Source organism: Pelodiscus sinensis, chromosome 14 (assembly GCF_049634645.1).
Source record: "Pelodiscus sinensis isolate JC-2024 chromosome 14, ASM4963464v1, whole genome shotgun sequence".
NCBI lineage: Eukaryota > Metazoa > Chordata > Testudines > Trionychidae > Pelodiscus > Pelodiscus sinensis.
The window spans coordinates 18,087,614-18,115,433 of NC_134724.1; the positions used below are offsets into that span (position 1 = coordinate 18,087,614).

Genomic DNA, 27,820 nt, shown 5'->3' on the forward strand with positions numbered 1-27,820 from the left:
ATACATTATCACAAGGTAGTACAGTTAAATAAAGACAAGTAAAAAAAATAAAATAAATCCCGCATTAAAAATAGTCTTTGAGGCAAGAAATTCTTCCTAGTTCAGCGTTCCTACATATCCATATTGTGAAAAAGGCACTGTAAGTTGGTTTCTGATCATTTATTCCATTTTTATCTTAATCCAGTGGTTCTCAAAGGGTATGTCTAGACTAGCTCGTTAGTTCGAACTAGGTAGGCAAATGAGGGCAACTGGGGTTGCAAATGAAGCCCGGGATTTAAATATCCTGGGCTTCATTTGTATGTTCCTGGGCGCCGCCATTTTTAAATCCCCCTTAGTCCGAACTCCGTGCCCGTGGCTACACGCGGCACGGAGTAGGTAGTTCGAATTAGGATCTCTAATTCGAACTACCGTTACTCCTCATGGAACGAGATCCTAATTCAAACTACCTACTCCGTGCCGCGTGTAGCTGCAGGCACGGAGTTCGGACTAAGGGGGATTTAAAAATGGCGGCACCCGGGAACATGCAAATGAAGCCTGGGATATTTAAATCCCGGGCTTCATTTGCAACCCCGGTTGCCCTCATTTGCCTACCTAGCTCGAACTAACGAGCTAGTGTAGATATACCCAAAGTGTGGTCCCAACTCCTTTGTAGGTGGGCCGTGGGGTCGGGGCTCAGCCTCCCCCGCCCCCCCGCAGTGGGTAGCCTTTACTGGAGCTCCAGCCCTGCATCTCCCTTACCCTGTGAAGTTGGAGTGCCAGCCCTGGCTTTCCACTGCAGGGGAGGGCAGGGAGCCTCACAGGCCGGATCCAGCTTGCTCCGCACATCACTCCTCCTCCTCCCCCAGCTGGGAGAATGGCAGCACATGAAACCGGTCACCTGGAGGCTTTCCCCTTTGCTCCCTCTGGCCAATGGGAGCAGTGGAGGGGTGGTGCCTTAGGAAGGGCAGGAGGCACAGCGCCAGGTAAGTGCCCCCCATTCTCCTCATGCCCAGACTCCACACTCCTATACCCCTCATGTATCCCCCTACCAACAAGACCCCGCAACCCCTCCCCCCTGGCTCCTGCACCCTCCCTCCCAGACTAGGGATGTGAAAAGTTAACTGGTTAAGCAATAACCGGGGGGGGGCGGGGGGGGGGGGGGGAGGGGTCGGGCTGGAGCAGCTCCCCATCAGTTATGGGCAGGGAACTGTTCCAGCCCCTCAGGGAGCCCACCATGGATGAGGCTGCCCTTGTCTGGAGCAGCCTCTGTCGGTGGCAGGCCCAGGTGCCCCAGAGGCAAGAGCTACTCCAGCATCCACAGTAGCCTCTGTCTATGGCAGGCTGGGACACCCTGTAGGTTGGGGGCCCCCCTACTAGGATCCTACTTAGTTAGTTAACCAGTTAAACATTTAACCAGTTAATTAACTAGGTTTTTACATCCCTATCTCGACATCCCCCCGACCTTTAGCCTGCTTCTGCACCCAACCTCCATCCTCTCCTACACCCATTTTGTCATCACGGATGGTTGGCTGGTGGTCCACTTAAAGGTCTGCATTGAACAGAGTGGACACGGGCCAAAAAGTGAAAGAACCACAGTCTTAATCTAATCTGTTATGCCACCAGTAACAGTGTTTCTTACCCTCCTTTTTACGTCTTAATAATGAGACTCAATTTCCTTTGAGAAAATGCCTGTCAAGTTTTCACTGTCTGCACAGCTTTGGTCAGATTGCTGTAAAATCCAGCCATGCTGCTTGGAAAGAATGAGTCCACTACTGTCTGAGGAAGATAGCCACCAAGATCAGTCTGAAAGAAAGTGAGGAGCTGGGTCTTGCCTGGTTCCCTGAGAAAACAACACATCATCGCAAGTTATCTTACAACCAGAAGTGTAACATATTAAGGATTTTATAAGGATTTTTTATATTTGGTTATGTGCTACCTATGGATAAACATTTATATGCATTTTCCATAGGGCAGGCACAAAGTGAATTTCCCAATTCACCCCTTTACCAATTCCTTTTAGGAAAGAATAGTCAATTTCCCAACTGATTTAGGCCCTGACTCAGCAGAGCACTTAAATATGAGCTAAACTTTAAGCATGAGGATTGCCTCACAGAAGTCAGTGGGACTACTCATATACTGTACTTAAAGTTAAGCATGCATTTATGTGCTTTACTGAAATAGATTCTCAGCTAAATATTCAAACCAGGATTCCCATGACAAAAATATTTTTTTTCTATTTTCTAGCAGACCTCCATTAACCTCCATTAATATTACAGAAACTAATTATCTGATCTAGGGCACTGAACATCACTTAAGTTTTAATGTTTACCAGCCACAACCAGAAATACCCCAGCCCGAGGGTTCTCTGTTGAATGGTGCGCGCACGCGCGCACACACACACACACACACACACACACACACACACACACACACACACACACACACCCACCCACCCACCAGCTATGGATAGGACTGTGAATTGGAAGAAGACATTTGCTCTGATTCTGCACAACAGATAAGTATATACTTAACATTAGACACTGAAGTTAAGGACTGTTTTCTGTGGGTAAGTATTTCTATGCATTTTCCATAGGGAAAGTACTGCATATAGAATATTCAAAGAGACTTCTTACCCTGGAACAGGTATACAGAAACAACCACAGGAATAATTAAACCCTCTCACATAGCTGGGATGGGGAGGACAGAGTTCATGTTCCACGTTGGTTGCTGTAAGAAAAAAAAAATCACTTTAAAAGTTTTCTACCACAGTAAACACCACCAGCTGAGAAGCATTTATGATGAAAGCTAGTCAAAGATTCTTGAGGCTGACGTTCTTTGGCCCGTGGGATACATGGCGATCATAAATTCCCTCCTGGTCATCAAAACTACAAACCAAAGTTCTGCATATGCTATAGGAATGATTACTACTGGCATGGGCATCCAGTAGTTTAGGTGGGGGAAGGCTTTGCCTTCTCAAAATGCCAGGCATGGCCCCATCCACACTCTGCCCCCAGAACGCCTGCTGTAGGCAGAATGTTGCTGCCTCCAGGGCCTGCCCTCCCTGTACTCTGGGGAGGCTGGGGCTACACGCACTCCTCCCTCCCCAGTGGGCTGGGGAGACTGGGATACATGCCCCCCTCAGCCCTTCCCTCCCCTGGTGGGGGGGGGGGAGCATGCACGCTTGGTGTACTGCCCTACCTCCTCCCCTCCCTTGGCTGGGGGGTAGGGCCTCAGCAAAGGGGGAGGAACTGTAGGTGGGGCTGTGGGCCTGCCTCCCCCAGCCCTAGCTGCACTGACCGCCCAGGAATACTGGTATGGACTGTACATCAAGGCCCTTCAAAAGACATGTATTGGGCTTGTACAATATTATGGCATCTCAGTGTTTGGACAGTATCTTGAGTTGCCTACATTCTGATCCAAATGTAAGATTCACAAACATGTTCCTCTCTTGGTCTTTTGAGGAGGCATCGACTTATTGCACGTATCTATGAAGAAAGATTTCTGCCTGGTAATCCAAAGAGGACAGTATAATCATGGGTGGAAGAGTGTAAATATTACTGATATTTTATATGGCAAAAAAGATGTAATTAAACACTAATACTTGCTCATCACTACTGAGGCCATATCTATACTAAAGGGGAAGGTCAAATCAAGATATGCAACTCCGGCTACATTAATTATATAGCTGGTGTTGACATACCTTGTTTTGAGCTTCCCAGCTGTCTCCCACAGTGATAGGCTGATGGGAGAAAACACTCCCAGTGGTTTCTCTTACTCCTTGCAAAAACAGGAGTACCAGCTACTGATGGGGTTGCCCTCTGAATTCAATTTAGCAGGTCTTAACAAGACCCACTAAATCAAACTCCGGAAGATCAATCACGACAGCATTGAACTTTTGTTTAATGAAGACATAGCCTATGTAAATATCTTCTGACTGAGATTTTTTATATATATATATATATATATATATATATATACACACACACACACACACACACACAAGCAAACAACAAATAAAAACATTAGGGTATGTCTTGAAAGATTTTCAGTGATATTCAGTGACTTACTGCCAATATAATATAATAAATATAATATAATATAAATGTATTAGGAATTTAACTATTTTACCAGCAGATGCTATAGTCCCATCTTCATAGTGCTTAATTAGCACCACATCTACAAAATCTCTTGGAGAAATAATCTTCATGAAGGCTGATGGAGTAATAGTTCTGCATATAGAGATAGTCTACAAAACACAAACAGTGTTAAATCACTAATGATAAATATATATAAGGAAAGTGATGTGTGTCAACATAAGTGCCCGACTGCGATATCTTTTATCATGCATATTTGGCATTTATTTTGATTACACAAATTTGTGGAATAACTTGCTACTCATCATGAATAAATTTACCAATTAAGAGTCTTGACTCAAGGGCATTTTTTCTGGGAAAAATACAGTGAGAGGTGGGTACAACAACAAAAGAACAAGCAACACAGTGCTCTTTAAGAAGAAAGTCACTCACAGATATACCCAGAAATGTACTTATTTATAAACTCCAATTTCGGGGAGTTAATAACTCTATTGCGGTGAATCGCTTCTTATCCCACAGGAAATTTAACACAGTTCCCTTGTTATCTAGATAGTCTGGAACATGTGCTCCACCACAGTGGTGAATGTTATGTCAGTTGGACCAGTTTGTAAACACAGAATGAAAGACTATCATAAGTGGTTTACAAACATCTCTTTTTGTATTTATTTTTATCAGCTTGTAAGAATCTTCAAGTTAGTTAGAATTAAAGAGCTATTAAATTCAATTGAATATCCCCTGCACTCATGCTGGGCATGTTTAGGTAATGAAGAAAGGCAAGATGAATTCAGTGCTTTGATGGAAAAAGACTAGCAGGTACCTTAACAAAAGTCTGAGAGTTAAATATGTAAGTGACTTTGCATTTGTTGGGTGGTGATCCCTCTTTGTCACTTAAACACAAATTTTAGTATTTTATTTTTTAAGATTATCTTTTACCAACAACTATTGTTAAAAATATTATGAATGCTTACCAGAGTTAGTATGATAAAACAATATGATTCTGGAGTCCATTATGAAAATAGAATGGTTATAAAATGTATACTGTTGAGCCGATAGGCTAAAGATAGTCACTTAAAGTGGTTACAGGGTAAAAATACTTGCAAACATTTTAAAACATATTTGATTTACATTGTCAGAATAAAATGATTTTCCACAGCTTGTTCAGAACAAAAGAATTCCTGATAACCAATTGCTAAAAATGATTTGAGACTGTAGATGAGGGACACACATCAGGTTGCAACATCTTCTTTAGGATCTTGCAAATATCTGATTATGTATACGCTGTAAGATATACTATAAGGCACTAAAATGTGATTGAAAATATAAGGGTCCATTTTTGCTCTTACTGAAACCTCACCTGACATACTTTTGCATGGGTTTAATTATTTCCGGTACACCCCCCCAAGTACATATTTTATTTTTACCATGTATTTTTCTATATAGTAATAAGCAATAATGCAGAACTAATTTTCAGAGTTTTGTAATAGATCTGTGATGGGAATTTAACTACAATGCTCCTATCAATTTCATGAAACTTACATCACTAATCATTTCAATTAGCTCAAAGTCTTTCACATTGTGGTCCCACTTTGTTCTAAGTCCACCAGCTACTGGTTTTAAGCACTCCCAGACAACTTCAGGACTTGCAGAGACTATTCCATCTCCTTTGTATCTGTAGGAAAGGAAAGGGTGACATTAATCTTACTTTTGCATTGCTTTGCTGCTCCTTGAATCCTCACAACAGGCAATTGTTATTCACTCCCACAGGGACACAGGCAAACCCCTGCCCCCACAGCTTTGGAATACATGTACTTACTTACATGTTGCCTGAAAACTCGGTTGATGGTCTCCAATAAATCGAAACTTCGTTCTATCAAAAGTGAAACAAAAGTGTGACTCAGACTCCAGTAACAATTAACAAGGCTACTCTCTTTGGCCATAGCTAGCCAGTTTTGTCAGCGGTTACTGGCTCATCTCAGGGACTAGCACATAAAATATAGTAACATCCAACGATTTCAGCCACATTTCCTACCTCGGAGTCTCTGGCCCAGAGAGCTCATAGCGGCAGAGAGTCTGGAAAAGGGAACGGTGACACCAAAGCAGCGATCATCGTTAGCAGCTTTGCCAATGAAAGCTGGAAAAGCAACGTGGGGCTTTTCCCTGCAGGGGGCTGAGCGCCGACACCATGCTGCCTGTCGACCCTGGTTCAGCGCTGGCGCCTAGACACCACGGAGGTGGGCGCTGCAGGAGAAGCGCGCTGAGTGCAGCAGCGGGAGCCGGCCAGTCACCCAACACCCCTCTGTTCCCAGAGCACACAATGAGCGGCTTTGCCCTGCCCTGGGGGAGGGACAGAAGGGGGAGCCGAGCCTGGGGTCCCCCCAGCTCACCGTGCGCTTGCAGCTCCGCCAGCCGCTCGGGTCCTTGCGATAGCGCTGCACGGTGTCGGCCAGCGAACCGGACAGCTCCTGGTAGGCCATGGCCAGCGCAGGGCTCCGGGCCAGCTGGAGGAGGAGCCACCGCCGCTGCAGCCCACCCACAGCGGGCTGGGCTCTCGCCCATAGGCGCTTTCAGCCTAGGCAGAGCGCGGCGCCTCCCACTCACCTGATGGCCGCCCTGCATCTCTCCCCCCTCCCCTCCGTGTCTCCTGCTCTGGCAGCCTCCAGCAGAGAGGGTGCCGGTGTGTGCACCAGTGTCAACACAGCAGGGACCTCACCCAGCAATCCCTGACTCAAACCCAGAACTCCAGTGACAAAAGCACCCCGGGTATGTCGGCAACAAGCCTTTATGTTCAGGGCGACGGGCTGGATCCTTGTCCTGGGTTGACCTAGACCCGCCCAGCTCTGGCCTCCTCAGCTGTGACTGGGAAGGTTCTGCACAGGCCTATTTGAGAACTAGCAGAAGGTAAAAGAAACCTCACCTGACATGCTTGTTTTGCATGGGTGGTTTAATTATCCCTAGGGCCCCACCAACACATTTTACAATATATGTTGACAGGAATGAGCAAGGCTGCAGAAATAAGTGTCAGATTTTTGTAATGCATCTGTGATGTGATACTAAACTCCGGCACAATTCAAATTTAACAGAGCTAAATAATGCTGTATCCACTTCACGCTGTTGTATACACAGTCATTCAGAAGATTGTATTTCAGTGTCACAAAGTCTCAGAGAGGTAGCGAGATAGTTTGTAATTTGAAAAACAAGTAGTCAGTCCTCTGTGGCATCTTAGAGACTAACAAAAATATATATAGTATCACTATATTTCATTGATCCTCTGTGGTTCAAAGGGCAGCCAAAGGGTCATTTTCTTATACATTTGAACATACAAGTTCATTAGATTCAGCCATGGTTAGGTCAGTATGGGTCTTTGATTTGTTTCTGGTAAGCTTTGCCTCAGATTTCAGATATTTCTCCTTACTATGAATGACCTGGATGTATTGATCATTGCCGCTGGTTTGCTGATCACTGCTGGAAATGGAAATGGAATCAGACTCTGTTAGAGATTGTTCAAGCTTGTGCTTGGATTTAGGTTTCACATGATGCTCTGGATAGTGCTGATCAAGATCAACGCGTTTCACATGTGACTTTTTGTGGGCTTGTGAGGGCCTATCTAGTTCTAGCTCAAAGCCATTGTCCCAGGATTTGTAGTGCATTTTGGCTAGATCCTTGCCAGTAAGGATTTGACTGTCAACTCGTTCACCAATGTAAAATCGGGGAGCTGGGCGAAGATCCGAGAGTGAGCGTGGACGGTAGGATCTGTTTATCAAGTCTCTCCTTAATTCCTCCTCCTCTTCTTCCTCTTCACTGAAGTGAGGGGAGTATGTCCTGTGTGGCGTTCGAACCACATACCTTCTGACATTCCTTGGATATAATTCAACTATGTCTCCTGATTCCTCCATTCTGAAATGTTTTGGAAGCCGGGAGGTAGAACGGAGAAGCTTTTTGCGGGATTCATGTTCGTTAACAATAAAATATCTGGTGGTGGGCACTTTGCGTCCCACAAAAGCTGGAGCCCCTGCCCCAAGAACATCTGGATTTACTTGTCGGATACCTTTCCTAAAGAGAGGTTCAGAATGAACATCTTCAACATGCTTCTTGAAAGTCACTGGAGGGTAAGGCTTTGTTTTACAGAGTTCGCTTGCACTTCCGTGTACAATATTTGAATACCTTAAAAAAAGAATTAACATATTTATCCCCCCTGTAGTCCTGCAACAAAGGTAAATAGTCAACCAATTTTTTAATGGGGAAACTGAGGCACAAGTTTAGTAGTAAATACCTTACTTACACAAACAAATTCTTACTGGAATAAAAAAGGCAACATATGTGAGCAAATTATCTCCAAAGTGTGTTTGATTCATAGTCTGGCTCTAAGTGACTTGACCAAGGTCACAGAAATTATTTGTGGCAGAGCAAGAAATCCAGCTCAGACATCCTAAGCAACAAATCCAATGACTTAACTACAAAGCCATTCAGAATACGTAATTTAATGAATGTTCTTTAAGGCTTAGGGCAGTGGTGGGCAACCTGTCGCCTGAGGGCCGTATGCAGCCCATCAAGGTTCTATATGTGGCCCACGAGATATTTGTTTACCACTGCCCATATAGAGGGTTACGAGATTCTGCTGGTTTCTGTCCACATAGTTCCCCCCACACACTAGTATTATGAAAGTGACATACATGTAAAGCAAGGGCAGGTGAAGTGAGTGCATGCTGCTTGCACACATTGACTATACGAGCCATGCACTCCCTTTGCATGCAAAGCACTGCTATGGTTCAGTGGGCACACCTTGAAAATTCTAGGTATGCAAGCGCTGTTAGCAAAACTACCTATCCCAGGAGACTCTCCATACCACTGGCTACAACAGCAACTGCCTCAACCCACCGGATAATATTGTTAACCTCTCCAGCTACAAACTCAATCCAGCAGAAGAGTCTGTCTTGTCCCGGGGTCTCTCTTTCTGCCCCACGTCCCCCACAAACTGGATACAATTTTGTGGTGACCTTGAGGCTTTTTTTCGCCGCCTCCGTCTCCGAGAATATTTCCAAACCACCACTGAACATCAATCTGACCTACCAGATCCCCCCTACCAACACCAAAGGAAAAATAATTCTATATGGACTCCCCCTGACGGTCGGAATTACAATCTGGATTTCTATATACACAGCTTCCGCAACAACGCACAGACTGACATTATTCGCAAACGACAACAAGCGACACACAATCTTAGCCGCGCTGAACACCATGCCATCCAGAGTCTCAAAAACAACCTGGACATTGTAATCAAACCAGCTGACAAAGGGGGTGCTGTGGTCATTATGAATAAGGCCGACTATAACCAGGAGGCAACCAGACAACTCTCGAACACCAACCACATTTTACAAACCTCTCCCCTCTGATCCCACCTTGGACTACCAAAAGAAACTACACTGTCTCCTTAAAAGCCTCCCCACAGCTACTCGGGAACAAATCCTCACAGAATCACCTTCTGACCCCCGACCAGGATTGTTCTATCTACTTCCCAAGATCCATAAACCTGGGCACCCCGGACGTCCCATCATCTCTGGTATTGGCACGCTCACTACTGGTCTATCCAGCTATGTAGACACTCTTCTCAAACCCTTCGTAACCAATACCCCCAGCTATCTCCGAGACACTACTGACTTCCTAAGGAAACTACAAAACATCGATAACCTCCCCAATAATACCATCCTTGCCACCATGGATGTAGAAGCTCTATATACCAACATCCCACATGAAGACGGATTACAAGCAATTAGAAACACTATCCCAGAGGACACTACTGCCAACCTGATAGCAGACCTATGTAACTTTGTTCTCACCCACAATTATTTCCGGTTTGAGAACAACTTATACCTCCAGATCAGCGGCACAGCCATGGGTACACGCATGGCCCCACAGTATGCTAACATCTTTATGGCTGACCTAGAACAACGTTTCCTCAACTCCCGTCCCCTTTCACCCCTCCTCTACCTACGGTACATCGATGACATCTTTATGATCTGGACACATGACCAAGAAACACTGGAGATATTCCACAGAGATTTCAACAACCTACACCCCACCATCAACCTCAGCCTGGACCATTCTACACGAGAGATCCACTTCCTGGACACCACCGTACAAATCAACAATGGAAAATTAGACACCACTCTCTACAGAAAACCCACTGACTCATACAGTTACCTACATGCATCCAGCTCCCATCCAGAACACACCACACGATCCATCGTCTATAGCCAAGCCCTTCGATACAACCGCATCTGCTCTAACCCCACTGACAGAGACCAGAAGCTTCAGGATCTCTACCAAGCATTTATAAATCTCAACTACCCACCCAGAGAAACAAAAAAGCAAATTGAAAGAGCCAGACGAATACCTAGAAACCATCTACTTCAAGACAGACCCAAGAAAACCAACAATAGAACACCACTTGTCATCACCTACAACCCCCAACTTAAACCTGTCCAACACATTATCAATAAACTACAGCCTATATTGGAACAGGATACCATACTCAAAGAGGCTCTGGGAGACAGACCCATAGTCTCCTATAGACAACCACCTAACCTCAAGATGATTCTTACCAACCACCACAGGACATACCACACTAATACCAACCCTGGTACCTTCCCTTGCAACAAACCCCGTTGCCAGCTTTGTCCACATATTCATTCTGCTGATACCATTATTGGACCTAACCAAGTGAGTTATAAGATCGAGAACACATATTCCTGCGCATCCAGAAATATAATCTACGCTATCATGTGCCGAAAGTGTCCGTCTGCTATATACATTGGACAAACATCTCAGACACTTCGCCAAAGGATTAATGCCCACAAAACAGATATCAGACAAGATCACAAAGAGAAAACAGTTTCCTGCCACTTTAACCAGAAAGGACACTCTCTAAATGACTTAGCCACCTGCATTCTGCTATAAAGACCTTTTACATCTGCACTTGAAAGGGAATCCTCTGAACTGTCATTCATGTTAAAATTCGACACTTACCAACAAGGACTTAACAAGTCTTTGAACTTTCTCACCCATTACCAAGACAGTTTCCCCAATTATCACCTGTAATACCATTAACTCACAAACATCCCACTCTCCCTACCTTTAATATCAGCAATTCACAGACACTTACCTTCCTTCCTCCCCCTTCCCACCCCCCCGCATCCGCCTTCTGTTCTGCAATGTGATTTGTCCTTTTCATATTTGTTCATTTTTTTTAAATTGTATCCTTTGGTATATATGGTTGTGACTACTTTCTTCCACTATTTGATCTGAGGAAGTGGGTCTGGCCCACGAAAGCTCATCATCTAATAAACCATCTTGTTAGTCTTTAAAGTGCTACATTGTCCTGCATTTTGCTTCAACTACCCCAGACTAACACGGCTACATTTCTATCACTATTGGTCATGACAATCTTGCAGCCCACTAAGATGAAGAAGGACCACTCATGCGGCCCACTCACTAGCCTAGGTTGCCCGTCACTGGCTTAGAGAATCCTCTGTTGCTTTTGCCTTTTTGCATGAATTTGACAAATGTAGTAAACAAAGAATATCCTATTTGAGTTGCTTTTTAAGGTGGTGTAATTTGGAGGGTTTTGTCTTTACTTTAAACAGATGTAGGGACTTACTAAATTATATCTGCTCAAAAACATTAGAATCCACTCTAACAATCAAAGGTAATTCCACAGAAGCCTAAAAAGTGCCTGTGGGCAAAGCTGCTTTTAAAAACTACTCAGCCTATGTATTGTTCATGGTTGAGTTAATTTGGATATTTAATGGGATATGTTCCATTTGAGCAATAAGAGACCACCTCACCTGTTTGCAGCCTGGTCAATTCTACGCTTCTGCATGCTAGGAACAGAGGGAGTTGGCGTTAAGTGGGTTGGAGTTGCTGGACTTATATTTGCTGGCCTAGCAACATCCGGTTGGGGTATGGATTGTGAGATTGTTTGTATTCTGCTGCCTTTGGGTACTGGAGATTCAAAATTCAAGACACTGCCATTCTTTCGGGGTGTCGATGACCGAGCTGAGGACTCCTGACTGGTGAGGTCACTGTCTTGCTCTGGTCTCTTGTCATTTCCCTCAAAAGTCTGGATTCTGGCTGGAAAAAGCAGAGAAGGATTGTTAATGGAGTTGTCAGAGCTTTAAGAAGGAAAACACATTGGCTCAGCTTCCACCCGCAGTAAGTGCATGGCATTCCCATGGAATCCTCTGGCCAAATTCAGTGGAGACACACAGTGGAGGAAGAGTCCCAACATGATGTGGTGATGGGAATCAGTAAAGAACTAGAAGAATAGATGGTGCCCAATGCCTGCCAGGGGTTTGTGGATCAAAAAATAGTTGAAAGTGGGAAAAGTTTTGTAACTTTTCCATAACTGATTTGGCATTCAGGAGGTGGGCAAAAGTAGTGTAACTGACATATCAAATCCATGAAATGAGATATTACAGGAAAAGAATCCAATTGGAGGATGGAAGATACAGCAGTCTCTTCTCAAAAGAACCAGATGAATTTATATTGCACCATTACCAATAGCAACTGTGCCAAATTATGTTCTGATATTAGTGGGAAAAGCTTCCATCAACTTCAATAACAGTTGCACACACACCAATACCAAGAGCTGAATTTGTTCTCTCCCATTCCCCAACTGCCAAAAACCCATTGGTGTAATTTAGCGTATACTACAAATTCTAAAATATCACAGTGCACTACATTCTATATTACAAGTTGTGCCCTATTACACAGTTGACATTCCTATTTCTTGATCCAATAAGTAGCATATACCACCATTTATGTCTCTGTTGGCCCAGGCAGAAATGATTAATTTTAAATGAGAGATTTCATAAAGGCAGAATCTTGAATATATTAGTATTCTTACAAAGTTATTAGCAAATAAAGGTGAAACTAAAAGCTTTATCTGGATTTAAATTATTGTGCTTGTCTATTCCTAGTAATTTATACTAGTTGAGATGCATTTATCCTTACATTTACGTGTAAGCAGGGTCTGAACCAATGCTTCCATTACAGCAAGCTAGAATGGGAAAGAAATCCTGGGTGTGGTTATGTAAATACAGTTCACTCAGTTTGCGTAGGCCTGCTAGATATTCTACTGTTTGCATGGTGTTTTGCCCATTGTAACCAATTTGACTGTTGTGGGGTCACAAACTGTGTTAACTCTAAATGAGGGAATTGTAAGATATGATCACCAATGCTTGCAGTTATTGGGAATGCAAAGAAGTCAGACTGTTTAACTCAGTTCAAAGGAAAGAAACTGTCAGTGTAAAGAATCTTGGACAGAGGCTCCACTTCCAGAGCCCTATACATTAAGGTGGGGGAAAGAGGCAGTCAGTAGGCTGCATGCTTCCCAGGTGTGAACTGTACAACTGGTTCAACCTGTTTCTCTCCACTCTTTCAAGGATAAAGTTAAAGAAAGGCCCTATAAGGAGTCTCTTTTGTATGTAAATTATTCCAGTGGCTGCTGGTATCTCTTGTGGCTGGACTGTGCTTTGGGCCAGAGCTGAAATCGCTAAACTGAGATTACTAGGTCTGGCCCAGAGTCAAATCCACCACAAGCCAGTGGAAGATGCGATGAGCAGCCAGCAGGGCAGCGATGGAGAGGCGTGAGGAGCAGCCAGCAGAGCGGTGGCAGTGAGGGGTGACAAATGGCCAGCAGGGTGGCTCCAGAGAGCAGTGACCAGGTGGATAGCCAGTGACCAGCGAAGTGGGTGAGATGCCGCCTACCTCCCCCCACCCCAGTATGTGAGCTGAACTCTGCAGATGTGTCTCTGAACTCTGGTCTTCTGTGGTCAAGGGCAGCAATTGTGAGTGGAGTGCAGAGAAGGGTTGGGCATATGAAGGGGACATTTACATTGCTGGACTTGAGAGCCTGGGAGGAAAAAGACACTGCCCCGTATACTGGAGCTGGGACATTTACTTGTAGTTTTGGTTATGAACTTTGTGGTGTTTTCCCAAATTGATGCCACATTACTTCTCTCCCTTTTTATTAAAAGTTTCTTTTCTACACTCAGACTCTGTGCTTGCGAGTGGGGAAACAGTGCCTCTAAGAGGCACTCAGGGGGTGGTGTGAATTTCCCAGGTTACTGGGTGGGGGCTTGAGCCAGTTCTGTGTTGGATGGATGGAGCAGAACCCCTAGATATTGAACCTGTCTCTGACAGCTGCTAGAGCTACCTGGCAGAAGGGTTACACGTGTACACGCCATATGCCAGGTTTGGCTTTCATTACATAAGTGTCAATCAACTAAAATTCCACTGACTCAGGGATTTAAAATTCCTATTAGGGATGTAAAATGCTTACAGGGATAACTGTTAAATGCTTAACCGATAAGCCTTATAGTGCTTATAGGTTACTGTTCACCATTACACAAAGGTTCCCACCCCACTCCTGGGGATCAGACTGCCACCCTGCGCTGCTGCTTGGCTGTCAAAGACAGCAGTGTGGGGGCAGCATCCAGCTCTCCAGAGCAGGGCAGCAGGCAGGAGCCGGTGCATACTAGGAGCCAGTTAAAAGCTACCTCCTGGCATGCACTGGCTCCTGGAGAGCTGGCTGCCATCTGTGTTGCAGATGCATGTAATCACTGAGATTTTTAGCAGTTACACAGTTACCTAATTACCTACTTTTTAACATCCCTAGTTACTACTGATTGACACTAGAGCAGAAATTAGATCCATGATTTTAATTTGATTAGACAAACTACAGCCTAAAAGTCTTAGAGAGATCCCCATCATATTTCAGCTGTAAAATGTATAATAATTTCTTCATAGCATAATTAACTCATAGAAAAAACAATACAGTCAATGCTTGGCTAATGCTAAAATTGGCACTCAAAGTGGTAGTCTTATATAGCACACAATATAATTTTTATGTGCACCTACTGTGCATATGAGAGATCAGAATGACAGTAAGTGGCCAAATGCTTTATTTATAGATGAATTTATAAAAGTTCACAGCTTACCTACTGCCATCTGAACCACCTTTTTCTTGTCTTCAGTTCTTTCCTAAAATAAATATATGTATATGTAAGGATGATTAACTGGTAGTTTGTTAAGAATAACTAGTAGTTTGTATGTTAGAAAGCAAATGAGTTAGCAAATAAAAGGCATGCATACAGGATTAGTTGTATGTTGCAAAACACTGAAAACAGCTTTAGAATTTTAATTAAAGTTAGTGTTCTGTGAAAAGCCACCAAGAAGTGTGGTGAAATAAATGCTTTCAATCAGTACTTACAGTTTGGATCTGCATTCTCAGTTGACTGTTGGTGAATTTTAATGACCTTGCAATACTTTGCAGGTAATAAATTAGCATGCTAGAAGAGAGGAACACAAGGCTGACCATGAATCACATCTGAAATATTCCTAACAGTTTTATTTCAGAAAGTCTCATGTGTCCCAAAAATGAAATATGATTTCAATTGAACTCCAGCATTTTCCTTCACATTGGGACAGAAATATATAAGTCAAATGAGCTTTTTGAAAGTCAAACAAACAATTCTTCGGAGTTCCATAGCTTAACACAGAGGTAGGCAATAAACGGCCCATAGGTCAGACACAGCTCACCAGAGCTAGCTCCTGGCAGGCTAGCATCCTGGGCCCAGGCTCAGGAGGGAGAGGAGGGTGTACTGCTGGGGAGAGCTGCCTATGGTCTGCAGGGGGGAGGAGGGAGGCCTGTAGACAGGAGGGGTTTGAGGCAGGGAGGCCATTTACCTAGGCCAGTGGCCGGCAAGATGGTCAACCCCATCCCGAGCTTGCCACTTCCTTCCTGGTCCGGTTGCCCATTGTGGTCACTCTGCAGTATAACTGCCCCTAGTGGTGACTGTGCTGTATTGCATCCCTCCAATCAGCTGCCTCCCTTTCCACATTATGGAAAACAATTGAATTCCAGGCATTTCCCATATTCCTGCCACAACCAAACCCTGCCATTGCTTTAAGTTAGGGTAAGAGGAAGCTACATACCAAATTTGTTGGTCCTAGCTCTTACCGTTTAGGAGGAGTTCTTGAACAAACGGACTTGCAGACAAATAATCAGGTGGACTCCTAGACAGACACCTCTAAAACATATATTGAAATAATACTTCTGCACATTGTGAAGTGTTTGCTATGTGATAGCCAGGGGAGCCGGCAGCCATGCCAGGGACCTGAGTAAGTTGGGGGGGAAGTACCAGCTCTGTGCTCCTGGAAAGGGCAGCACCTCAGTTGGAAGGAATGGAGCTGGGGGCATCCACCCTTCAGCATTGCCCAGAACATGGTATGCTGGCTGTCCTGCAATACTTAGAGCCACCTGGAGCCAGCCGCATAGCACTCTAGTGGTGATTTAAAGGACTCTGGACAGTGGCTGGGAGTCACAGGTCCTTTAGAATTGCCAGGCTCTGGGCAGTTACCCCTTTGCCCCCTGCCGTCAGTGGGCCTGGTAATAGCTACTTCTCTTCTCAATCTCTCTCTCACTCTTTGGGGAGAACATGTGTGTGTGTGTGGGGGGGGGGGGGGGCGGGGCTGGTAACTATGACACCTCTGCTTACCTACTTCTTATCCTATCTGACTGCACAGAATTAAATCAAAAGAGGATATTAGGTTCCACCTAACAGGAAACAAAAGAATGCCAGAGCTAAGGTACAGAGGATCTTTAAGGGAACAATGGAGGTGTTATTAATTGGGAAATGCCCGTCTGCCTGGCTCAGATAGGGTTGCCAGGTGGCTGGTTTTGAACTGGACAGTCAGGTATTTGAGCTTTCTGTCCAGGAAATAAATTGAGAAAATACCGGACATAGAAATGTCCGTTTTTTTCTAATTAAGTTAATTTTATTATTATGAGTATCATACTTCCTGGCTGATAGACACGCTCATGCTGCATGAGTCACACTGCATGAGCATGTCTACCAGCCAGGAAGTATGCAGTAGAGAGGAGGGAGGGTGGGGACAGGGCTGGGGCGAGATGGAATCCCCGGGGCTGGACTAGCTCGCCCTCCGCCAGGACTGTGTGTGGGACGGGCAGCACCCCGGGATCTGCGTGTGCCCGGGCCAGCCCCGCTCCTCGCTGGCCAATTTTCTCCCCCCACTCTTCCCCCCCCCCCCCCCCCCCGGCCAGCCCTGCTCCCCCCAACCCATCCCGGCCAGCCCTGCTCCCTGCCAGCTGACTGGTTCTACCCCCCGATCTCTGCCCCAGCCAGCCCCTCTGCCTGCCAGACCCTCCCCCCCCCGATCTCCCCTGGCCAACCCCACTCCCCCCGACCTCCTCCTGGCCAGCCCTGCTTCGCGCCGGACAGGTCCCCCCCCCCCCCCCGCGATCTGAGATCAAGTGTGTCCATTATTTTTTTGAAGCCATCTGGTAACCCTAAGCTCAAATGAAGTGAACAGATTAATTTTTCCCGGGCCTGATCATAGGAAAGACCATCTTCAATTAATATAAATGAGAAAATATGGGCTAAAAGACATTTTGTGAAAGCGATGTACATTTCAAACAGCTCAAAATAAATATCAGCTCCCAGATGTGATTATTCAAGGAGTGGGGTGAAAAGGACTGGAGAGACTGCAGAAAATTATATTAAATTAACACTTGAGAACAGGCCTTGATAATTGATTTATCCTGTCAGTAATCAGGATGATGGAACAGCTTCCATAGATGACAGATTAAGCCCTGTGTGCAGTTATATACTGAACTACTGAGCAATAATAAACAGAAGACTGGTTTCTAAGACACTCCTGAGAGAGAAACAGGGGTCTAGAAATCACTAGTAAGCCAAATTTTAACACCATGTAATGATCTTACACTTGGAGAGCACACCCAGTATTCCAGGTGGTTGGCAAAGGTCGTTATCAGTGTCTCCACACTTAACCCTCCCTAATGGCCTTTGTTGGACCATGAAGTGCTGCAGAGCCCGGTCTTATTGTTTACATGAAAGACTAACATAGATTGGTTCATTTGAATCTGAAAATCAAATGGCCATATCTCATCATCAAATACTTAAGACGACTCACTCCAGTGAAACCAATGGCAGGATGAAGCATGCCCCACCCTCGACTAATCCCTAATCCATACATCCAACAAGACTTCTCCAGTTGGTTTTATAAAATTACTGTCACCAGGCCTGCTGACAGGAGGAGGGGGCGGGGCAGGGCGCGGGAGGAATCCCGAGACCTTTAAATTGCCACCCAAACACCGTGTTGCGTGCTCCATGTGGTGCTGAGGCTGCGAGCAGGCCACGCTCTGGGCAGCAGGAAGAGCTGGTTGCCCCAGCCCCACCACTTCTTCAGAAGGCTTTTCCTTTTCTAGCTAGAGGAGCCAGCTCCCCCACCGCTTGCCCAGCAGCCTGCACAGGTTAACAGCTCCCCTGTCACACAATATTTTACTACTACTACTAAGATTCAACTGATAGCACTGGTACAAAATAATATCACTATGAAATGTGAAATACTTACAACAGAAGCAATAATGCAGGGAGGACAACTACAGGGCTACTGATGTAATTAATCACTGTGTTGAACCATACAGGGAAATCAGCTTTAATTGTTTCAGACACAATATCATATATTTTCTCTTGTCCACTATGGAGGAAAAAGTTAAATTGAACTATAAGAAAATTCTCCACATTTATCATTTCAAAGTAGTAGTGCACTGAATAACACATATTTTTATGCAAGACCATGATGATTAATTGAGCTCCCACTGAAATCAATGGGAAAATTGATAAGGATCAAGCTATTTTTAGAATATGACCAGAATTTTCAAGTATGCATAATGACAACCTGTCTGCAGTTGATAAAGGAGACCAAAAGAGTTACGTGAGATACCGCCCAAGTAGTTTAATGCCATTTTATATCTGAACTTAGAATTTTTTGGCACAAGTAGGACACCCTATAGTCCCAAATTAACAACTTTTATTTATCAGTAAGTGAGAAATAGTTCAATTAAAAACTGTTTAATTTCTTGAGACAAGGCAACTAACAGTTCTCTACGGTTATTATGTCAATACCACTTACCTAAATGGACCACAGCTTAAAGATGGTTTGTATCGGGCAATAGCAAAAATGGTTGGTAACATGCATAAGAACAACATAAACAGCAACATAGCCAAGTAGAAGTTGTTAGATCTGTAATAAAACATAAAATGTTTCATGTTGTATTAATAATACAGAGAACCAGAGGCAATATGGAGGGTATAAATCCGCATCAACCTGACAAGTACAAGAGCTACATGTCTGAAACACCAATACTGTTTTCTGTTATGGTCAGGAAATAAATCTGGGCAGTATGTAAACACTAGCCTTGTGCAGATTCTTAATGATCAAAAATCCTCTTATTCTGCCCTCCAGATATCATTTACTCAGCCAGATAACTATTTATAGTATCCACAGTGCAAAAACTAAGGTTGCTTCAAAGTTCTGTGTAAAAAAATATCAAGGTTTGTGTCTTCATTTCTCTTCAGACTTTAAGATTATGTCATTTTTGACATGTTTAAAAGACTTTCAGTCTTTTGGTTATTCCCTATTTATCTTTGGGGAAGAAATTGAGGTATTCTTAAGGAAAAAATATAACAAGGGTAATGCTGTTATGTAAGCTAAGGTACATTTGTTGATATTTCATTGTATACAGAGAAACACTAAGGCACCGATCTTGCAAACACTTACTTTCATGATTGAATTCAATGACAGTTCAGGGTATGATTTTTGTGTGTGATGTTTCTATACCCACAAAAAGCTCAAGTATGTAGCCACAATTGTATTGGTGTAAAAAGTGCTTTTGCTTGTATAGTTTATTTCCCTCTGGAAACCAGTATAAGATACACATACAACAAAAACAATTTTTTCATAGCAACTACTCTACTTTACACTGGATACTCCAGTGATTTATTCTTAAACAGCCTCATTTAAACTCCAATTGGCATCCAATAATAACTTTTGGTCACTACTGACTTTGACCCCGTAACCTAGAAGTGAAAGGTTCTGGATATAAACAATCACAAATCCCAAGTGATATAGCTCCCTTTATATCCTTGTGATGCATGTTCATGTGCACATTCTCTATGATACAATGTCTATGATACACTACTGCTTTCTACCTCCCTCTTGTCATGGGGGCTACGTCTAGACTACGGAACACGTCTGCTCTTCCGCTTTTTTTTTTTGCACTCTTTCAGAAGCTCTGTTTTCCTCCTTCCACAAGTGTAGATGGGCCAAATTTTGGAAAAAGGTACACCAATTACGGAGCACATTTTGCGTACCTTTTTCCAACAGATCATTGTAGTTTAGACATAGCCTAACTATATTTTCCTTTGCAGATTTGTGCTGAAGGCTTCAAAGATTATACATTTAATTTAATTTTCTATTTCCAGCATTCAAGGCTACTCAATTCATTTACAGTCAGATAATACCTTTCTTCCCAACATTGAATACTGTTTTTAGTTTAACTAACCTTGAAGCTCTGAAAACCTGCTGATGTGGTACATTACATGTTAACACAGCCCAGCTCCTCAGGTACATAAGCCCAATCAGCTTCAGAACATTGAATGCTGGGAGGCAGGGTGAAAAGAAGGCTCCCATCCTAGAAAGAAATACGTAATTTCAAAGTAATCAACATCCCTTCAGTACATTTTGTTACAATAAATTATATGAATAGTTCTAAATAACCTGTCATCTTGTATCCATGTGATACTGTTGATCATGCAGTGCTCCTTTACTAACTTCCTATCAATAGTGAGTTTGAGGTTTAGATAATAAATTATCTTGGTAATCAACCAAGGACAAGAAACAATTCTTATTTATTACATACCAAATCATTCCTTGATTGTAGACCAAATGTAGCACATTCTCTGCAATTTTGAATTCCCCATATTCCGGCTACAAGAAATACAATGAATGGTGAACAACTTGTTTTGATTTTTTTATGTCTACTATCTAAAACTTTAGCATATATAAATCCATGGAAGAGATTACACTCTGAGATCTTCAGTGTAAGTATTGCACTTTGACGTGTGAGAACACAGTCAAACCTACATGTGGGGTTAAGACACTCCATTCCACTCCACTCTTTAAATCAGCTGCTAAAGACATATCTGGATTTCATGCCAACAGATGCTCCCTAACTAAGCATTACTTATCTTTATTTTTAGGAACTGTATACTTATTAGTGTGTCTTGCATCACTTCATATCTCATGGGGCATTGACATAGCTGGAGAGGAAGTTAGAACCCACCCACTCTCTCCATTTTCAAATGGACTATCTATTAGTCACTTTTAACTATGGGACTGATCCACTATCTCATTATGAGAAAGATGTGGGAGTCTGTGTTGGCCACAGCTGGTAGGAAACTTGCAGTAACCTCACTGCAGAGGGGTAGTCGAGTTAGTCTGTAACAGGAAAAACTTAAAAAACAACAAATAGTCTAGTAGCACCTTAAAGACTAACCAAACATGTAGATGGTATCATGAGCTTAATCTCACTGTTTGCTCTGTGCCTTCCAATTTAAATTCAGACGTCCTTTGTCATTTGGGTAAGTCTACACTTTGAGCTCAGGATGTGATTCCCAGCTCAAGGAAACATACTCAAGGTAGCTCAGTCTGTTCAGTTTTCCTCACCTTATTTCAGAATGAGTTTATTAAAATAAAAGCCAATACTTACAAACTTGCTTTCCAGATCCCAGCACCAGCAATCACTTAAATATCGGACAAAAAGCCCACGGAAAAAGTCTATTAGCAGAATGCTTGCCACTGTGAAAATCATGTCGATAATTGACAGCTTCAACATTTCCTGAAACAGAGTGCGTGCCAAGCTATTGAGCCATGTTCAAAGCAAAGGAATTGCATAAAACTCTGGACATGTTTGCACTTGACTCGTGCTTACAACCCTAATGTCACAGCCCCTGAATGTATAATGGCTTCAATAATGGCCTGCTTTTATGTTTCTTTGTATGTTTCAGTTCCAGGAAGGGCAAACGTCTGGTGCCAGAGTTCATTATGCTGCTTATTGCTTCCATCAGATAAAGTACCAGTCATAGTGGATTAGAATGTTCTCTTTAATGACTCAATCTGTTTATTTTGAAAAGTTATCTTTATTAAATAACAGAGTATTTCACTTCTGCTCCGCTTCTGGATGTATTGTACGTGATTATTTTTAATGCATTTTTGTTAGTACTGAGAAATACTGCCTCTTAATACCAACAGCATAACCAGTTAAGATTAAGATCACAGTGCTCTGAAGAAAAAGACTGGATCTATTTATTATTATAATTTACATTTATGAATGGCTATCCAAGATTTATGGATTTTAATAGCGTCTTAAAAATGCACAATTCAAACACATAATTAAACAAGAAAACTCCAACCCCAAACAATTCTGTCCCATACATATACACATTTTTTAAAATGTCACCCGCTTCTAAATAACTACCTCTTTCCTCTAACTAAGCCAAGGGCGGGGAATCTTTTTCGGGTCCACTCATACAGGATATGTCTACACAGCACGGCTATTTTGGGATACTGGCAGTATCCCAAAATAGCTATCCCACCTCTTAACAAGCCACCCGTTATTTCAAAATATTTTTCAAAATAATGGGCACACTATTTCGGCATCCCTGAAACTCTCATTCCACAAGGGTTATGGAATGTTTTGAAACAGTGTGTTATTTTGAAATTTGGCGCTGTGTAAACACACCAAATTTCAAAATAAGCTGTTTCAAAATAGAATTGAAATTAGATATGTAATTTGCATAGTGCAAATTGTGTAACTTATTTTGAGTTTAGGGTGCTGTGTAGACGCATACTCAGAGAAAAATCAGTCAGGGGCCACACATAAGTGAGAAACAACCTCTCCCTCCTCCTCCCCCTCCCCCATCCCAAAAACCAAACCCCTAAACCAAACCAAAACATAACAAAGAAAACCTCAGTGACCTGCCCCAGTGCAGAGGGGAAAAAAAGCAACCTCCACTGAGGTGATCCCCAACTGAGAAGCAGAACAAAAAGTGAGACACTCACCTCACTCATGCAACTAGGGGTGCCAAGGTTTCCCTTGCACTCCAGTCCCGTGTAGGGCACCGAGGTTCATGGCTTCCTTCCAGGGCCAGAATAAATCTTCTGTGGGCCTGGGGCTAGTAGATTTGTGGGACTCCCTGAGACTCTGGGGTGGGGCCAAAATGAGGGTTCAGTGTGTGGGAGGGAGCTGTCAAGGAGTAGGCTGAGGGTGGAGGTGCAGGGTCTTGGCTGGGGAAAGTGAAGTTCTTGGTGTGAAGTTGGGTGCAGGAGGAGGGGGGTAGGATCTAGGCAGAAGGTAGGGTGCAGGGTCCAGGCAGAAGGTAGTGCACAGGAGCAGAGTGGGCATTTGGGGCCTGGGGGAAGGTAGGGTGCATGAGGGGGCAGGGGATGGGGTGCTTACCTGGTGCATCTTCTGGGGGGCATAGGTGTCTCCACAATACTGTGTGCTTGCAGGTACTGCCCCCCACCATTCCCATTGACCAGTGGGAGGTGATGGAAGTGGAGCATGCAGGTGAGCTCTTTCCTGTGCTGCTGTTCTGTCAGAGGGGGGAAAGGGGGGGAGGGATGAGCAACATATTTGGTTTACTTTTCTTAATGGGAAAAATGCACTTACCTGACCAACGTATGTTTCCCAGCACTGAGCCGTCTGACTTTGCATGTTATGGAGATAGGGCGTTGTCTTGTTAACCAGCATGACAGGTATTGTATAGTTCTGAGTATGACTCTTTTCCAAAGTCATTGTGCTATTTCTTCTAATTCTTATAGCAGGGACAGTTGTAGATAAATTGTCTTCTTTAGGAACGGTTCTGGGGACTAAGAAGGTGGTGGAGTCAATCCAGTTACTTGCACTGCTGTTAGCTTCAGCTTCCTGAAAGAATGAAAGATGAGTTGAATCTCAGCGTCTTAACTGCTGAATTTTCAGCTGTGGAATCCATCTGCTTGCAAAACTTGCAGATATCCATGAGTCCAGGATTGCCAAGGCACCCATTTATTGTGCTCAACCATGTAATTTCATGGATCAGTGAGATGGTGAGGCACCCAATTTCCCGATTTGTATGTGCAAATGATCAACTAACTTTGTAGACACCAAACTGGAAATTTATTTTAGATCAGGTTGAAATATTTAGCCTAGAATGGTGACCTACTTTACCATACTTAAATGCTCAGAACTGTTGTCTTTTTTACTATTCATCAACATCCTTATGGATCTGAATTTCTAGCTGACTGCAAGGATTTGTAAATGAGTATCACAGCTGATGCTGCAATCAGAGTTCCACTATATTTAAATAGGTATATTTTGATTTCAAATAAATTTACTTTGGACTTTAAATATGTTACAATAAGAGTTCTATGTGTATACTTAGCTAGTTTTAAGACTCAGGATAATACTACCAATACTTACCGTGATATTCATGCTGTCCACTTTATCCAACAGAGCAATGATTAAACTGTAGAGGTTTCCCAGATATAAAACGAGAACCCTGGAAACAACAAGCATATTATATGGGACATCTAGTATGGTTATTTTAAAGACTTCTAATTCATGTTGTATATTGGCTGAAGTAAAATGCATCATCAGTACATTACTTTCCTCCCTCCAATCAAACCAACCCAAAATTGTTTTTGTATTGTTTCATACCTGGCAAGCTGAAAGCGAAGAGTAGTTCTAGGGTGATACATCTCTAGCGCTGCCACAAGTTCAAACGCGGAGGGTGCAATCATAGTAATTAGGGAAACAACAACACTCACCTACAAAATAGAAAGATAGTCTTTTGGGTGCTGCTTTTTTTTAAAGTAGCCCCGCATTGATAGTTGAAAAACTCTTTGCTTGCTGTTTGAAATCTTGATGATGCACTAGAACTACTTTATTGTGGTAACTCAGAAAATTCTACTTTAAAATTTGCTATTGACAAGAGTAATGACCAGAATTCTTGTGGCCCAGAATTCTTGATCTGGAACATTGCTAAGCAGACTTTCCCCCTCCCTTAGTCACTACATTTTAGTTTCTTTTTATTATAGAAGTATTCATTTTCTATGAACAAGAAGAAATCCGAAGATAATGTCCTTTTCTGATCTCCTCATTGCTTGGAAAGGGAAATAGTCACAGATCATTGTTTATCTTTCTGCTGAAGTCAGCTGCTATCCTCAGGGTGATGGTTTTCAAGTGATTATTGCCCACAGGACAGAGTCTGCTTGCTCTCACATGGGTGCACAAAATGCTTCTTCCTTCTGTGGCCCATGTAAAGGCCAAGTAGATTTGCAGGCCCCGTACCTTGAGGAACTGCTGCATCCCCACTCCCACTGTGGCCACTCAGAACCCCTCACTGTGCACTGGGTGTGGTGATTGTGTGGGGATTCATGTAGCTGAAGCGCCACTCCCATTTGTGCCCTGAACTTATTCCCACAGCCCTAAAACTCCAGTGCAATGGACCCTTGCAGAATGGTGTTTCATAACACATGGGAAGTACACATTTCCTTCATGTCTAGGGTTGCCAGGTGTCTGGTATTCACCAGACAGTCAGGTATTTTCGCTTCCTGTCCAGTAAAAAAATTCAGAAAATACCAGACACCTGAGATGTCCAGTATTTTCTGATTTTTTCCCCGGCCAGGAGGCAAAAATGCCGGGCACCTAGCAACCCTACAATCACTCAGCACCCAGCCTCCCCTCCTCCCCTCCGAGTCCCCGCCAGGTCCCCAGCCCCCCATCCCCTACCCCCATGCTTACTTGGGTTGGGGTTTTTTGGGGGGAGGGTTTTTTTTTTTGGCTCAACAACTTTGGTCTCCCCCCCATTTTTTTCCCCTTCAACAGATTTTTTTTCCCCAGTGGGTTTTTTTTGCGGGGGGGGGGGGGGGGGGGGGGGGAGGGGGGGAGGGCAGGTTCAGTATTTTTGTTTCAACCATCTGGCAACCCTAGTCTCATCTAAGGCCTTGTTTCTGAAAACAATTGGGCACATGTTTCACTTTACTACTAGGAGTAATCCCATGGCTCCTCCACACCCATTGAGGGGCTGCTAAGAAGGATTTGGCCATATTCTATGGACAGCTACCAGCAAAATCAAGAGTAATTTGCAACTACCCAAGTTACTTGTGTGAAGCCTTTGTGAAACCAGAATGCACAGTTACAGACTAACAAAGGCGGTAAATACACCTGCCATACTGTACCTCGTTTTTCTCCCAAAGTGTCAGTTCCTTTTTGGTACGCTCTAATTTTTGGGATCGATCCACAACAAAGTAAATGATGTAAATACTTCCAGCAAGTGAGAGAAGCACAAGGATGTTTGCAATAATCCTTAAGCATATTGTCACTGCCCTGGAAAAGAGTCACACAGCAAATGGTACAGAGGAGCCAGTTTGCATAAGTAGGTGTTTTCTGCCTACAGGTCAACACTGTACTCTCGCAATTAAACAGTGGTTGTGAAAATGGCCTCAGCCATGTATACATACAGGTTTTTGCTTTTCTTCTTTTCCTGTTCTTCCAATATAGCTTCCTTAAAAGAAACACAGAATTACCGTTTTAACAGCATTCAGTAACATCAATAAACATTGCCTCAAGCTGTTACAAACCAGATAAATGAAAATGGCCAGATTCTGCACTGCATTAGGGAAGAGCTGACATTCACCTCTATGCTTCTTTACTTAATAATAGTACTGTGTGTTATGGGTTTAAGCAGTGAGAGAGATTTTGGCGGAGCAAAGACATTAAGAATTTATCACCCGTTTTTTGTGGCATATTCTATATTCACTCCTTTCTGTCCTGTTCTAAGACTCTCTAATATTAGGGATTTTAAATTTAGATTAATTGGCTAATTGAATATTTGATAAGGGCATCACCGCCTTTGAAGTGTAGCAACAGCCGTAGGGCTGTTGCTACACTTCAAAGGCGAAAACACTGCAGGGAGCACAGGGCCAATGGGGGACTCAAGCAGTCCCCCGCTGGCCCTGTGCTGCCTGCGGCATTTCAAAACTGCAGCACCACATGGCACCGGTTCCATGCGGTGCTGCCACTTTGAAATGCTGCAGGGAGCCCGGTGTCAGGTATCACGCAGTGTTTAAAAGCAGAAGAGCTGCATGGAGGAGGGGGAGGCCCCAGCTTACCCTGGGCTCCACGCGGCACTGCCGTTTTGAAACACCACAGTTGGCCCCGTGCTCCACATGGTGCTGCCGCTTTGAAGCACCTGACCCTTTCCATCCCGCTTCCTGACTCCTTCTGATAGACGAAGTGGCTAGTCGACTAGTGTGTCGACTATCCGATAAACATTTGCTTATCAGATAGTTGACTAGTTGGTCAAATCCCTATGTAATGTGGACCTGTTGGTTGTACTGTCCCATTTGCTTCAATAGGACTGCACCCGGAGGTCCTCACTACTAGATATTAATGCAGGATAGGAGCCTTAGATAATGTGTTGTTCAGAAAAAGGACACATTACCTCTGAGAGGCAAGATGGATGAGGTAGTATCTTTTATTGGACCAACTTCTGCTGGCTAGAGTGACAAGCTTTTGGGCTTACATTTCAGAATAGCTTTGTCATTCACATCAACAGAAATTGGTCCATTAAAAGCTATTACCTTAGCCCCGCCCAGGTGTCTCTAATATCTGGGACCAACTCAGCAACAGCAAGACTGCAAGCATCACTTGTGGTGTAATGTACCCCATGGCGGGGTACACACATGTGGACATTACAAAACAAAAACACCATCCCAGTGTTTGACATAAAAATCAAATTATTGGTTTGTCCTAGACAATT

General features: G+C 43.5%; 2 protein-coding genes across 2 annotated transcripts in view; both read right to left on the minus strand.

Annotated features, from left to right (window-relative positions):
* Positions 1-562: 562 nt before the first annotated feature.
* STARD5 (StAR related lipid transfer domain containing 5) lies at positions 563-6,873 on the minus strand. Its single transcript, XM_006139259.4, has 6 exons — positions 6,458-6,873; positions 5,891-5,940; positions 5,610-5,742; positions 4,108-4,225; positions 2,613-2,706; positions 563-1,819 (listed from the first exon to the last, which is right to left on the minus strand). The coding sequence occupies exons 1-6, from the start codon at positions 6,545-6,547 to the stop codon at positions 1,672-1,674; spliced, it is 633 nt and encodes a 210-aa protein (XP_006139321.2). The 5' UTR covers positions 6,548-6,873; the 3' UTR covers positions 563-1,671.
* TMC3 (transmembrane channel like 3) overlaps positions 5,655-27,820 on the minus strand; it is a 35,750-nt gene continuing 13,584 nt past the window's right edge. Inside the window, exons 9-24 of the mRNA XM_025179572.2 lie at positions 26,520-26,563; positions 26,238-26,385; positions 24,715-24,824; positions 24,478-24,556; positions 23,689-23,943; positions 21,727-21,855; positions 20,878-20,945; positions 20,521-20,649; positions 19,089-19,199; positions 18,528-18,653; positions 15,343-15,421; positions 15,071-15,113; positions 11,915-12,200; positions 6,988-8,234; positions 5,891-5,940; positions 5,655-5,742 (exon numbers count right to left, since the gene is read on the minus strand). Of these exons, the coding sequence (XP_025035357.2) occupies positions 7,376-8,234; positions 11,915-12,200; positions 15,071-15,113; positions 15,343-15,421; positions 18,528-18,653; positions 19,089-19,199; positions 20,521-20,649; positions 20,878-20,945; positions 21,727-21,855; positions 23,689-23,943; positions 24,478-24,556; positions 24,715-24,824; positions 26,238-26,385; positions 26,520-26,563 (2,466 nt within the window). The 3' untranslated portion in view covers positions 5,655-5,742; positions 5,891-5,940; positions 6,988-7,375. The remainder of the gene's footprint in view (positions 5,743-5,890; positions 5,941-6,987; positions 8,235-11,914; positions 12,201-15,070; positions 15,114-15,342; positions 15,422-18,527; positions 18,654-19,088; positions 19,200-20,520; positions 20,650-20,877; positions 20,946-21,726; positions 21,856-23,688; positions 23,944-24,477; positions 24,557-24,714; positions 24,825-26,237; positions 26,386-26,519; positions 26,564-27,820) is intronic.

What these genes read in the sequence shown, in the direction of transcription:
- STARD5 (XM_006139259.4), bottom strand. Translation starts at nt 6,547, where the DNA reads ATGGCCTACCAGGAGCTGTCCGGTTCGCTGGCCGACACCGTGCAGCGC. An exon ending in GGCGGAGCTGCAAGCGCACG is followed by an intron (nt 5,941 to 6,457) that starts GTGAGCTGGGGG and finishes CACTTTTGATAG; the next exon opens with AACGAAGTTTCGATTTATTG. An exon ending in TAATTGAAATGATTAGTGAT is followed by an intron (nt 4,226 to 5,609) that starts GTAAGTTTCATG and finishes TGTGTTTTGTAG; the next exon opens with ACTATCTCTATATGCAGAAC.